The sequence below is a fragment of the Engraulis encrasicolus genome, chromosome 19 (genome assembly GCF_034702125.1).
Source record: "Engraulis encrasicolus isolate BLACKSEA-1 chromosome 19, IST_EnEncr_1.0, whole genome shotgun sequence".
Lineage (NCBI taxonomy): Eukaryota > Metazoa > Chordata > Actinopteri > Clupeiformes > Engraulidae > Engraulis > Engraulis encrasicolus.
The window spans coordinates 20982747-20997746 of record NC_085875.1 but is presented as its reverse complement, the minus strand read 5'-3'; the positions used below and the strand labels follow the sequence as shown (position 1 = coordinate 20997746).

General features: G+C 43.1%; 1 protein-coding gene across 1 annotated transcript in view; it reads right to left on the bottom strand.

Moving 5' to 3' along the window:
* Positions 1 to 15000, bottom strand: part of slc24a4a (solute carrier family 24 member 4a) — an 89878-nt gene that overhangs the window by 3306 nt on the left and 71572 nt on the right. The window contains exons 8-13 of the mRNA XM_063224077.1: positions 14504 to 14529; positions 14026 to 14079; positions 13595 to 13737; positions 10598 to 10770; positions 4924 to 5080; positions 2170 to 2336 (exon numbers count right to left, since the gene is read on the bottom strand). Coding sequence (XP_063080147.1) covers positions 2170 to 2336; positions 4924 to 5080; positions 10598 to 10770; positions 13595 to 13737; positions 14026 to 14079; positions 14504 to 14529 — 720 coding nt within the window. The remainder of the gene's footprint in view (positions 1 to 2169; positions 2337 to 4923; positions 5081 to 10597; positions 10771 to 13594; positions 13738 to 14025; positions 14080 to 14503; positions 14530 to 15000) is intronic.

The following is a 15000-nucleotide window of genomic DNA, read 5'->3' as shown; positions in this document are numbered from 1 at the left end:
ATTTATGTACGTATCACATTATTCCTCATCAATAACATTTCACTTGTCCACTATCCTAAATTTGTTGGAATAATGTATGTATAGCATGACTCGCATGACTAGCTTCAGTGATCTGGAGGTCTCAGCAGAGAGTCCAGTGGGACCAAAAGCACCCGAGAAGCTAGCATGGTCAATGTGCGGCTTTGGCAAATATGGAATTTGGTTTGGTGATAACAGCACATTGGGCACAAGGTTGCTGTCTGGGTACAGAAGTGTCACCAAGATGTGTCGGACCCTGCGTGGCAGGAATCTTGAGATGTTAGCGAATCGAATTGATAGAAGGTTCTACCTGCTATGAATGTAGCATGACAGGTCGGACCATTCATTTTGAATTACTTCGTAATTCGCGAATGGTCTGACTACGCTTCTCTGGGGAGGGTTTAGTTGTCCTCCAGGTGACCGGCCAATAAGTGAACGCACTTGGGTGCATAACATACGTCATGAACGTCAACTGTCAGCAATTGGTCACCACTCATTTCAAAAAAGAGCTGAGCTCACTCCTCCCACACACACGCATTCCAGTGCATAGAGGATCCAGACGAAAAATGAATTACGAAGTAGTTAATGTGGTGTGGTAAAACCAGGCTACTATGACTGCACTATAAAATGATTCAGCGTTTGAGGGTGTCTACTGCTACGTGAAATAAGGCCTCTATCCCACGTCCTGTTCTTCTTACTCCTGCATCTCACTAGTGATTATGCTTTCCAAGTACTCTGTGCCCACAGCGAGTGCAAGTAGACATGCCAATTACTGCAGGCTTACTGTACACCAAGCACTCATACAGATGAACTAATGAAGTAAAAAAAAAAAAAAGTGACAATGGATATTTGGTTCACAGAGCGAATACAGGTGATTAGTGGAAATTCTAATTGTATAGATTTTTTGTTGTGTTCATCAAAAGCAGAGTATACTTTCACATATCCTTAGCATCGGTAGATATTCCATTTGACCGTGGATTGGCCTATCATGATAAATGATCACCATGCACAGCAGTTCTCTGCTGCAGTGCTATCAGAGTTCGTAAGTATGAAATGTTTTGAGCAGAGGTTGCTGTAAAGGCAGCCAGCCTTTACTGCACTCCTTGTGCTCTCTCTGGAAACTTTTTGCTGAGCAGCAGCAATTTTTTTCCACCGGTTATTCCCGTGCTATAAGGGGTGTTCTGAGTGCAAATCGAACAACTTTTTTTTCTTTGCAAAGCACTGTTTCTTGAATGAGGCTTTGGGTGTTTTTTTTCTGGTCAGCACATTCTGTGCATTTTTGACGGTTCCTTCTCTCTCTCTCTCTCTCTCTCTCTCTCTCTCTCTCTCTCTCTCTCTCTCTCTCTCTCTCTCTCTCTCTCTCTCTCTCTCTCTCTCTCTCTCTCTCTCATCACCTCAATACGCCAGGTAGTCCAAGGTTAGATGTGGTATTCTGTGTGAATATCAAACAGATTTTTTTGCTTCTTGGATGAGGTTTCTTGGGTATCATGCATAGCCATAGTTACTGTTGTTTTCCTCTTCCTACTATCTATACCTCTCTATGCTGACATCAGTCCACTGGCAATTCCAAGGCTGTACAACCCCTCCTGTACATCTGTTATGACTGAATATCGAACAACAGTTGTTTTTGTTTTACACAGCCCATATTCTTGGATGAATGTTGTTTTTTCTGGTTCCATATTGCTTATCCAGTCTTGTGGTTATTATTGCTGTTGTTGTTTTTAAATCGTCACTTCAAATAATTTGTTTATCAAGGAAAAGATGAATGAAAAAACATCCTATATCCTTTCTGTCTCTCAAAATAAAATGATTACTCTTTGTCCGGTAATACTTTCGTTGAAGAGATGTATGTAAGGATGTTATGAAACCATCATGAGAATGACATGACCCATGTCAAAAACATACACAATACAGTATGTTGTGTCATTCGTTTTCTGGAATGCCATGACACCCAAACAATGCCAACTTGACATTTCAAAAAACAAATAGCACATAATGTCATAAAAACCTTAAATGCTCCTGTCATGTGTCATGTATCTTAAATGTCTTTTTTTTTGCTTTCGTTTGCCATGCAATTCTTTTGTGACATGACACCCTTATGTATGTAGATCCCCCTCAAATAAAGTACTACCCTTCTGTCTCCCAACTCACCATCCAGACCATGAAGTAGGAGAAGATGGCGATCCAGAGTGTGGAGAGGCAGAAGGAGAGCATGAAGAACCTCTCCCAGCGAGGCTTGCCACAGTTGGGGATGGTGAAGTAGAGCAGCAGCAGGATGGGCCAGGAGATGAGCCACTTCAGCTTGTTCACACAGCCACCTGCGGTATAGAAACCAGTTGACATTGACTATTTCTCAATGTCAAGTGTTCTAGCCTTGCTAGGACGTTAAACGCCTAAACGTGATTGGATACTCCGCGGAGTTCACCAAAAAGCATCCAATCACTGGACCTTTCACGTCCTAGCAAGGCTAGAACACTTGACATTGAGAAATGGCCATTACACTTACATCTTAGCAGACGCCTTTTATCCAAAGTGACTTACAGAGTGCATCTTAATATGGGACCTTGCCTCCTCCACTCGCTTCTCGTCATGATGACATCACTGACAACAGCATTATATTTCAATATCTTGCAAAAGCTCAATTGTAGAGTCTTTTTCTCGTTTGCAATTGCTATGGTGAATGAAAAACAGTCCCTCAAAAGTTGTTGTGGCTAGGCTGACAGCTGGGAAACTTTATTGTTTTCTCCACGGAGGAGGGGCCAGGAGGCGGGACGAGGAGACAAGCTCAAGTGGAGGAGACAAGGTCACATATTGGGATGCACCCACAGTGCCCACCTTATTACCCTGTTCACTAACCCTGACCCTTTCAATGTTTGTCCTGTTTTACCTGAAGAAGGTCGGATGACCAAAACGTTGTATTGAAGTTTGTTGGTGGAATGGACAGTGTGCAGGATTTCTTTACACTTGAATGACAACCCCACTATCCTACGCACCTGCCCAACTACAGAGGTGTGCAAAAGCGTCTTTGTTGAAATGTTTGTTCTGCTCCCACAGAATTTCCGGTCTGCTAGTTCCAGTCAGGATGCCCATAGCCCTTCAGAATAATGCAGCACTAGCAACTGCAACCAAAACATAGTAATGTCACTGGCAGGGCCGGATTAAGAACGCACAGGGCCCCTGGGCTACAGGTTGCTGTAAGCCCCCACAGAAGCCAAATTTCATCACAAAATTACATTGACTGCGTCCTAATTCCAACCCAAGAGGAGAATTAATAAGATTTAAAACGCTACCTGACACTGCAGACTAAGTTATCAACACCACATCTTGTTACATTTCTCCAATGACATTGATTTCCCCCCCTTTGGCCAATTGGGGGCCCCCTGGCAGGTGGGCGCCCCTAGGCTGTAGCAATACCTATCCAGTGCATTAATTCAGCCCTGGTCACTGTCCTTGTAGACGTGAATAATAAGTGAAAAAAGTGAAAGCCCAACTGTGAAACCCCAACTCCCATTGTCATTGTGACACAGCACTCCACAGCACCCAAGTGAACACTGCACATTGCACATAACAAAATTGCATGTATGCCTCACCCTTGCAAGGGGGCAGGGGTACCTCAGTCATGGAGGAGGATGGGGGAAAGCGTTGGTTAATTACTCCCCCCACCAACCTGCCATGTCGGGAGTCGAACCGGCAACCTTTGGGGTAGAAGTCTGATGCCCTAACCGCTACTCATGACTGCCCTATAAAGGGTGTATTGGAGCCACTTTTATTTCCCGTTCCATACCATGTGACTTCCATGAGACCTCCAAGGTGTTTCTATCTGGATCTAAGTGGTATAACACGCTCTACTCAACCAAAGTAAAAAGCAACTGGGTGCTCATTCCTTAAGAATGATACAAAATAAAAGAGGACAGGACAGCACTCCAAGTTGTGTATTTAATTGCCCGTCAGACGTTTCAGTCTTAACCTTCTTCAGTGTCGGGCACTACAATGTGCTTGGGCTGAAGGCTTTAACACGGGCGATTTCACTTAGCACTTTTACAGTAATTATCTCACATGTCTTCATTAGAACCATCTTTTTTGAAAACTAGGATGCTAGGGAGGCAATTCTATTCAGTACCATTGACCAAAAACACCTGCAGTGCATATAGAAAATAATTTGTTACAACTTAGACATATGTAAGAGCCATAGTCCTACCAGGCCAATTATCCATACAGTGTATTCGGCAGAACGACAGGATAACTGGACAGAAATAATAGGGAGGACTTTATTAGAATGGCCATAAAATGTCCACTCCATGGAAGCCAAAATGGGCTATAAAAATCACACCACAATGATCTAAACTGCCGTATCTAACTTCTCCGGTTCTGTCCCCTATTAAGAACATTAAGATGTGTCCACGAGCGCTAAATTGATCGTGTCACCTCCTCGGATAATGAAAATGTGTGTGCTATTTTGTGACAGCCCTCCCAGTTAATTGCTTTGATTAAGATGTCTGAGTGGGGTTTGTGCATGTGGGCGTGTAGGAGAAGGGGAGTGCATGTGTGTCAAGGTGGAAGAGACAGCGGGAGCGAGATAGTGTTTATGTGAATTTGCAAGTGCGCATACATACGCATGCACGCACACACGCACGCACGCACGCACGCACGCACGCACGCACGCACGCACAAACACGAAACACACACTCACAAACACGAAACACACACACACACACACACACACACACACACACACACACACACACACACACACACATACAGTACACACACACACACACACACACACACACACACACACACACACACACACACACACACACACACACACACACACACACACACACACACACACACACACACACACACACAACCCCAGCAAGCAGCAAAACAAAACACATTCATCACCTGGCAGGCTGAAGGGAGATGACTGCTCCCCGTCGTCGCCCTCCTCTGCCAGCTTGTCGTCGGGCACCGTGCCGCCGTTCTCCAGGGCCTCCATCTTGCCACCGTCGCCCAGCGCCGTGCCATCCATCCCGTTGGATGCCTGCACCATCCGTTGTTGCTGCATGTGAGTTGTGCGCGTGGTTGTGTGTGCCCGGCCAGACAGCCAGCCAGCCAGCCAACCAGCCGACACGCCCAGCGCAGCACAGCCCAGCGCAGCCCCAGCAGGACAGCGCAAAGCAGCACCCAGCAAGATGCCAGTGGCAAGTGATGTGAGGAAAATGAGGTTGGCAAAGACAGATGAGACTCGGTGATAAGGTGGCAAGGACATACTTAACAAGACGTACACACTGCACATCAGATGATGACTAAAGTCAAAAGGCTAAGAAAACTAATCATTAATAACTAACAATAACTTACGTATTGTTTCAAGACTTCTACTGTGTATAGTTCAATTCAAGAACTCTAGCGGGCAAAAAACATCTTAGAGGGGTAGAGTGTTGGGCTTATGCTATGTCTGAATAGTCACTGAATACTTGTAATTATCATTTGTAAAGATATTGAATAAAGATTATTGAATAAAGATATTGAATAAAAACGTATAATATCATATATGTCAAGTACTGGACTACAGATCTTCTACAGAAGTCAATCTTAAAATAACTTTTAAGTCTTTAAGGCTTCAGTGATGTACAAAGAACCCATCCTTCAAATGTACTGTATGTGACTATGTACGCATCCAGCACTTTTTAAGTAACACTTTCTCTTTTCCAGAGGTTTTATAATCGCCACACGACAGATGTCACAAAAAATGGAGGTGTATCACAATGACTGACAGATAGCGATGTGATTTTACATAACCTTTTTTGATAATAATGGCTAATGACATTTCTCAGTATTTCTCTTTAGCCTGAGCTTATTTTCGTCTGGGTACATAATGAGGACAGGATGTTCTTTTGTGGAGAAATGGAGAGTGGTTTCGGATGGGATGTCAGATGGGCGACCTGCATGAAGTGCAAGCTTCAGCTCGGCAGTGATCGATTATGAATCAATGCTATCGATCGACATCTTACTGTGTTCCCGCACAGAAACATTTACACTCCTTGCGTTTACACTGTTCGATGTGTTTAAAGCTTTAAGACACAAAAAACAAAGGATAAACAGAAAATACAGAGCAGTATAGAAATTCTAGCTTTTTTTGGTACAGAGCAACAAAGCAAAGGGTTCACTAAAATGTAAAAAAAACTTGGACTTACTCCAAGTACATGCTGTTTTTAATATGATTTTCATACCACTAATACCTTCCACAATTCCACGATTTCTCCCTACTTTCAGCAACTTTGGTTATGGCTTTAAAAAGCAACAAAAAAACCCTGAAAGCTTATTTGATCAAACTATTTTCCGAACAGGCTGTGTAAACAAAGCATTAGTGAGGCAGGCACATTAGCGTCTTAGTGAAATCACCTGTGCTATGTACACAGGCAGGAGAAATACCAGGGATGTGACAGGGTGTTTACTTTCGAAAGCCAACATCTCCATCTTTGGCCACAATCCCGCAACCTTCTTCACTGTCCACTGCCTAGCTCTACCTCTAGCTAAGGACTACACATTTCTGCTCCTTTGTTCCAACTTCTGAATAATCCAACAATTCCCTCATATTTGCTTGATGGTAACCTGTTTAATAGTTCACTGGTAAGTTTCAATAGTTCAAAGGCTGTTGGAGGGTTGCTTTCTTTAATTCAATGAGTGTGCATTCTGGTAGAATACATGAAAACATTTTCTATAAATTGTCCATGATTTACTTTTTATTATTATTCTATTAAAAATCATTAGCTGGAATGACTCTTGTCTGAACGTATCCAAGGCTCCTGCTTCAGCCTCGAACAACAGGACTTTGGCTTGTCATTGGAAAATTGCCTGATTATTCAGAGTTTGGAACAATGAAGCATCGTACAAAGCGGTGTGTCCCATCCTAACTACCCCCATTGGGAACACTTTCTGCAGAGCTCATACTCGTAAGACTCTACACAATACATCCTTAAGCAAATTCATGAAATTTATATTCGTACCATTCCACAAGTTCTCGTTACCGCAGGCCATACGCATGCACTGTACTGCACTGCATATATATTGCATTGTAATCAAGGATGCACTGTCTGTAACCAGAAGCTCTGATAAAGCTTACCACAGGGGATTACTCTGCTCTAGCAGTACAGTCATGAGTACGTGTGAATTGGTATGGATGGTTTTACATACCATATGAATGCATAGGGCTGCACAAATGCAAATCCATACTGTTAGCCTTTATGAATTTCAACTCAAGCTTTGACAAACATGAATGTATGATGAGGCTGAGATGGAGTGACCAGCAACTCTACTCCCCCTTCACCACGGAGATGTCAAAGATGTGACTGAGTTAGGTACATGTTTATGAATGTATTGATTAGATGTCTTGCGAATACAAGCCTCATGGAAAGTGTTACTCCTCCACAGAGGTGTCATAAACCCGGTTCAGAGGTTAACCCTTATGTTGTGTTCGGGTCATTTTTGACCCGTTTTCAAGTTTTAGTGTGAAAAAACACACTTTCCTTTATTTTCTTGGAATAAGGCTTCATCTAATCCTCAGTCACAATCATTGCAACACACAAAAAATATGTTTTATCATTTTAGTAAATTTTAAAGGTCCAAAAAAAAAAAAGTTACATCTGTGGTGTTCAGGGTCAAAATTGACCCGGCATAGATTTTTGGCTGTTGTATGCATTTCTGAAAAGCTGTTGGTTGCCCCTTGTCTTTAGTTTGGTGATTTATGGTGAGGAAAATATATTTCTTGCCTGAATTTTTTTTTTCCAGCTTTTTCATATTCCAAATCCAATATGGCTGCCGGACAGTCCCATACACTACAATACGTCATATCTCCTGTTGTGAAAGGAGTACAGATGTATTTCTGGTGTCTACTCATATGTTTTCATGGTCAGGGAATCCATTTCTGCATTATATAATAAGATTATTTGCACATTTGTTTGCAAAATACATTTTTGCACATTATTTTTTCCAAAAAACGTATCAACAATTCATAATGGCACCCAAACATGTAGAACTGGTCTTATACTTTCCATAAAGTTGATGTGGCAATGACATAATGGTCCATGTTCATGGCATAGGGGATTCAGATGAATAGTGTGACTTTTTTCATGTTAATTGATGTGTTCATTTCCAATATCTTTGCATTAGATTGGTGGAATAGCTGTGACTCGGACAGAATTGTTATTTTGTATATTTACAGAACTAAAATCATATAAATATTGAAAAACACCAAGTCAACATATTTAAACATTGATTTTATGCACTGAAAAACTAATTTAGTTGACATTTGGTCTTTATCCTGCTATAAATCTCTTTGGGTTGGTTTGGACCTCAACACCACAAATGCCACTATTGATGATATTTTTCAATATTAGAGAAAAACCAATAAAATAAATTTGGGGGTTGTTGTACTCTCATATCAGCTGTAATACATGGACAACATAATCACTAATTGTATCACTTTAGGAGGTATTAATAGTGAATTTATGCAGATTTTGATAGTTTTGGTAATCAAAAACGATTTGCATAATGTAAGATAAAAGACCAGTAAAGTCAAAAAGATGAATACATAAAGTAATATTTCCATGGATATGAATACATACCAAGTTAGCCATGAGATGAAAAACAATATTTGATGATAACTAGTGTTTTGGGGTATTTTATGGCTGAGTTTTGTTATCACGGGTCAAAAATGACCCGAACACCACAGGTGTATGCAGCTTACGAACACAACACAAGGGTTAAACGCTGCCACAGTTTCCTTCTAACACAGGTGACTTTAATGAGTACTTGGTCTTGAATGATTGGCTCTGGGGTGCATTTCTCAAAAGCGTAGTTGCTACCCAGTTAGCAACCTGGGTAGCTGCCAATGAGAAATTGCATTGCAAATAACAAAGCTAATATAGTTGGCAGCTATGGTTTTGAGAAATGCATCCCCCTTATCAGCTCCGATTCAGTGTATTCAAATCTGCTTGGATCAAATGTGTGGCAGGGTTTTTATTTTCTGAACCTGGGATTGACAGCAGCTCTGTTCCTAAACTACGGTACATAAAATGCATCTCCCTGCCTGGCTGTACAGTAAAAAAATGCACTGTTAATTCAACACTAAGAGAGTACTCTGTTGGTGTATTCAGACTAGAGGTGCTCCGATTGCTCGGCTGCCGATCATGACCGGCCGATAATGGCCAAAAATAGCCTGATCGGTGATCGGAAAAACATGCCGATCAAAAAACCGATCGAGAGATATTAAATTCCTCACTCACAACCATTTGCCTTTACACCTGGCGCTGCATGTAGGCGCTGGCTCTGCACAGCTGCAACTGCACCAAAAGAAGGCATCTTTGCTTGTCTATAACTTTTCGCCATTCCCCCCTTCATTTCCACCATTCATAACCATATCTGCATCAACAATGATCTGATTTTCCGATCCATGCGCTGTTTTCCTGAGTGACAATGTAATTTGGGATTGAGTACTCGCCAGTGAGCCATGTTACGTTATAACCTGTGTAGTTGCCTTGGTCAGCACGCGACAACTTCACGTTGTCAGCACAAACATGTCAATTATTGTTTTCAAAGTTGTAATTGGCAGTCAGTCGATTAGTTTGATAGTCGCTGAAACACCAAACGGCGATAGATGTGGTTAAAACTTGAGAGAGAGATTCAGAACGGTAGTGGAGCACTGCAACTGTGGACGGTGACAGAGAGGGGAGGGGCTCTCCTCACGAGGCTGCTCATTTAAAGCGACAGGTTGTTTTTTTCTCGTATGTGGAAGACTATTTGATGTAATGTTTCAGTTTCAATTCAATCTTAAATAGTTTAGTTATTCTATGCAATAACTTATACATTGATTAATACTGTACACTGTATTACCAACACTAGTCTGAAAGATAATAATAATAATAATAATAATAATAATAATAATAATAATAATAATAATAATAATAATAATAGCCTAATAATAGACATGTGCAAATTAAGATTGATTGGTTTATGGGCAGAAATGGTATTCATAATTAATAGGCTATTAAAAAAATAGGAAATCATTTTTGTGATCGGCAATGATCGGTAATCGGCAGATAAAGATTTTTGGTGATCGGTATCGGTGATCGGACCCAAAAAATGGTGATCGGAGCACCTCTAATTCAGACCGACTGAGAACCGTGCCGTGCCTGTTCCTGCACCTAATCGGGGACCGATCTTAGCCTTCCCAAATCAGAAGGTTGGTTCGCAAAGCGAACTGTAAAATACCTGTTTTTTCCCCAGGAACCGTGACGACAACGTGGCCGTCAGCAGGTGCAGCCGGATAACACAGTCACGTGCAGAAAAAGTTTGAACACATATGAACACGGGCGGTTTGCAGATAAGCACTTTAGTGCCGAATGTAACTGGTGCGGGCACCGGCACCAGCTCCGTTCTGGTCGGCCTGAAAAGCAACTGTGTGAAACCAAATGCACTTCACAGTAAAAAACGTTAAATCAACTCTCTAAGTGTTTCATCAACACTGCATGTTTTTTTTTAACTGTCCCTGCCTGGCCGCTATCTAGCAGAGCCGCACCTCGTTGATTATCAGGCGGCTGGCCATGCGCAGGCGGGTCTTGGGGCCAAAGTGATTGGTGATCATGATGCGGAGACCTGCCTCCGGGAAGCGGTAGTTGGGCGGGCTGGAGTTCATCATCTCGTCCACCATGACCACGGATCCCCGGCCGTAGCCCTTGCCGCCGGGCTTCACTGAATACACAGGGTGAGAGTGAGAACGACGGCCGCGCCTCCGACACGGACATCCGCAGCCGCACATGCACACGCACATACACCCTCGGCCTTGGCACGGGACCAGAGAGCAGGAGGACAGGAGAGGAGAGGAGAGGGGACGGGAGGAGAGGAGAGGAGAGGAGAGGGGACGGGAGGAGAGGAGAGGAGAGGCGAGGAGAGGAGAGGGGATGGGAGGTGAGGGGACAGGAGGAGAGGGGAGGAGAGGAGAGGAGAGGGGACGGGAGGAGAGGAGAGGAGAGGCGAGGAGAGGAGAGGGGATGGGAGGTGAGGGGACAGCGGGGGAGGGGAGGAGAGGAGAGGAGAAAAGAGGGGAGGGGAGGACAGGGGACAGGAAGAGAGGACAGGAGAGGAGAGGGGAGGAGAGGGGGCAGGAGGGGAGGAGAGGAGAGGAGAGGAAAGGAGAGGAGACAGGAAGGGAGGAGAGGAGAGAAGAGAAGAGAAGAGGAGAGGAGAGGGGACAGGAGGGGCGGGAGGAGAGGAGAGGAGAGGAGAGGGGACGGGAGGGGGCGGGAGGAGAGGAGAGGGGGGGAGAGAAGAGGAGAGGAGACGATGGGGACAGGAGGAGAGGAAAAGGGGATGGGAGGAGAGGAAAGGGGAGGGGAAGGGAAGTTGGGGAGGTGCCAAGCAGCCACACACACATTCACACCCACGCCAACACACACACACACACACACAAAACACGGACACAACACACAGTCACTATCAGGCAGACACATCACCGGCTGCATGCATTTTATGCATTTTCTTATTTGGTTCATAAATCTTTTTGTTTTAGTAAGTGACCGCCTGTGCAGCTCATACCTCAGTGCACAGACACTTGTGTGTTTGCCTGGAGTGGGGAATGCTATAAGCATGAGGAGGTTAAAGGGGAACTGGACATTATCCAACTAAAAAGAAAATATAAGCCCCCCAAAAATTAAAATGTGATTCATGGTAGTAAACACAAGTATGTATCTATCGTTATTATAAAACTGTTAAAAAAGTGTGAGTAATGTACTGTATCGCCAGCGCGTGTTGCATTAGTTACAAATAGGCTACTGTACTTCCTGTTACATGTCAAGCAGAAAAATTAGGTAAACGTGGGAAAATAAAGTAAGAAAAAACAACCTGAACAAACCTGAAGAGAAAAAAAAGCAACTGAAAATACATCGTATGGTAAATGGTGCAATGGTCTGGTGAGGAACGGTTGGTTTATTTTTACACACTGTGTGAAGTAGAGTGCAAACAATTAGAAGAAAATTACTTGCCTAGTTCCCATTTAAAGCTGAGTATGACACACAGACGGTGGGCACGCGTACACACACACACACACACACACACACACACACACACACACACACACACACACACACACACACACACACACACACACACACACACACACACACACACACACACACACACACACACACACACACACACACACACACACACACACACACACACACACACGGGGGCAAAACACTCGCACCCACACACTCATTAACAAAGACAGATGTTGAAGCATATGAGCATACCTATATATATATACACACACATGCATGCACCTACTATGTGAACTTGCATACAGCACAGCACACGACTAGTATGGAGACACAGATGTATGGGCGCCATGCACACCGACCAACGGCACTATTGTTCTGCTCTCCATCTCCACTGACCTCAATGTGCACACCCAGTGGGCATACACACACACACACACACACACACACACACACACACACACACACACACACACACACACACACACACACACACACACACACACACACACACACACCACACACACACACACACACACACACACACACACACACACACACACACACACACACACACACACACGTGCACGCATACACACACACACACAGGAACAAGTACACATACACACACAGAGACATGCGCGCGCGCACACACACACACACACACACACACACACACACACACACACACACACACACACACACACACACACACACACACACACACACACACACACACACACACACACACACACACACACACACACACACACACACACACACACACACACACACACACACACACACACACACACAAAGGGACAAACACATGAACAGGCACACACACACAAACACACACTCACACAAGCACACCTGTGCTCCACTGATGAACCATTTTTTCAGTCGAACACTTTGTTCTACAGGGCACATTTCTCACTCTGTATCTCATAGGGGACGGCACACCATGGATCACGACACACACACACACACACACAGGCAACAAATCACAGAGCAAAGAGAGGCCAGCGTGGAGAAGCACAACACAAACACAACACGACACGACACGACACAGCACAAAGACGACACACACACGAACACGAACACTAGAGCATAGCTAACATGCAAACGTGATGGGGTTTTAGTAAGGTTAAAGAGACAGGCTTCACCACATCAGAGCCTTTGGTTGACTACTCGAAAGCTCAGAGGGGAAAATAGGAATAGCATAACACCACAGCATAGCAGCAAAGATTCAAAGGTTTCAGTAGTTTTAAGGTCAGAAAGGCATCCAGAAAAAGTACCAATCTTGAGAAAATCAAGTGAATAGAAACTTAGCAGAAGAGATTTAGCTGAGAGTTAGAAAAAGGGTTGACTTGATTTGAATTATCTAGTATGTATCAGTTTTAGCTCAAGAATTAGGGTTGAGTTAGCTGGATCGTAATTGTAGCTTCATGTAGGTTGTTAGCAGGAGGGTAATTGTAGCTGCAGCAGGTGGCTAGTGAAGCCGGTCTAGTTAGCCTTACCTTGGTACAGCAGAGGCAGTGATGGATCATCCAAAATAGCCTCATAAATATCATTACCATCGTCCATCTCGCTGACCGTGTTTCCATTTGCTACGTTCTTATCGTCCTTCCCCGTGAAGAAGTTTTGAATTTTTGTGTTGAACCTGGAGAGTAAGCCGACAACATTTACAAGAGCATTTTAGCTGTTTCACGTGAAGAAACAAAACGGGAAACTGGAACTGGAGAAAGCTTGGCAAACATAAAGACGAATGGAGGTACAGAGGTATTGACTGTTAGAAAGTGTGTGAACAGAATTGTGTACATAATTGACCAATCAAAAGGCATGAATGGGCCTGAAAGCAAGTTCATGGTAGTGATGTGTCAATCAATGTGTGGATATACACGTATAGTATGTCAGTATAAGTATAAGACTAGGTAGGCTTTGAACTTACTTCATGATGAGAATGTATCCTAGATACATGACCGACAGAACCAGACTTTCCCACCTTCGGAAAACACATATATTCGGAGGATTTATTGGCAATAGCAATTAAAAGAGAAAAAAAACAAATATTGCTTATTAGTTATTGATTTCATGTTTCCAAATGTCATCGCAAATCTACACCTCACTTCATCAACAACTAATCAAACGTGTCATCCAATCCTCACCCTCTGTGCCAATCATTTCCCATCTGTCATAAATATGTACCATCATATTGTGCAATCAATATGTGACACAACTAATAAGCTTAGCCGTTTCTGATCCTTACCTCATGGCTAACTGAATCTGTTGCCTATTAATTAACCATTCATTAAGCATCGGCAAGGTCTGGAGCCAATTTAATTAAAACATGCTCGTTTCGGAATAATTTGATAATACTGTAGATAGATTATGCATACACACATGCAACCAAGCAGCGACACACTTACCAGACTATCTTTTCATCATAAATGAACTGTGGGGACAGAAGAATAACACACTTGTTTTAGATAAGACGTTTCATTGTGTATCCTATTCTCCTTTATAAGTAGCTACATGTGTACAACACAGCGTATGAATGCTGTTTACTCTTATAGTGCACCGTATAAAGCAAGGGAAGTGTGAGGAAGTGCAAGGGCAGTGACCCCTGGATTGATAAGAATGCTATTATGGTATTGTATGATATGGTAAGGCATATGGTTAGTTGGCTAGTTAGCTAGTTGGTTAGTTGGTTACCATAACTGCATAGCATAACAAAATACATAACGCTGATAAATATGTAACTGCCAAGTGATTCCATAGATTAGAACAATGTCCAGATTTTTTTCCGAAGGAGATTTCTTTCTGCCTACACGTTTTGCTCTATCACTTCTTGCCCTATTTTTCATTACTGGAAAGCAAATGTATGGGGTATATGACATTAAAACATTGTTGTATTTTGTATATT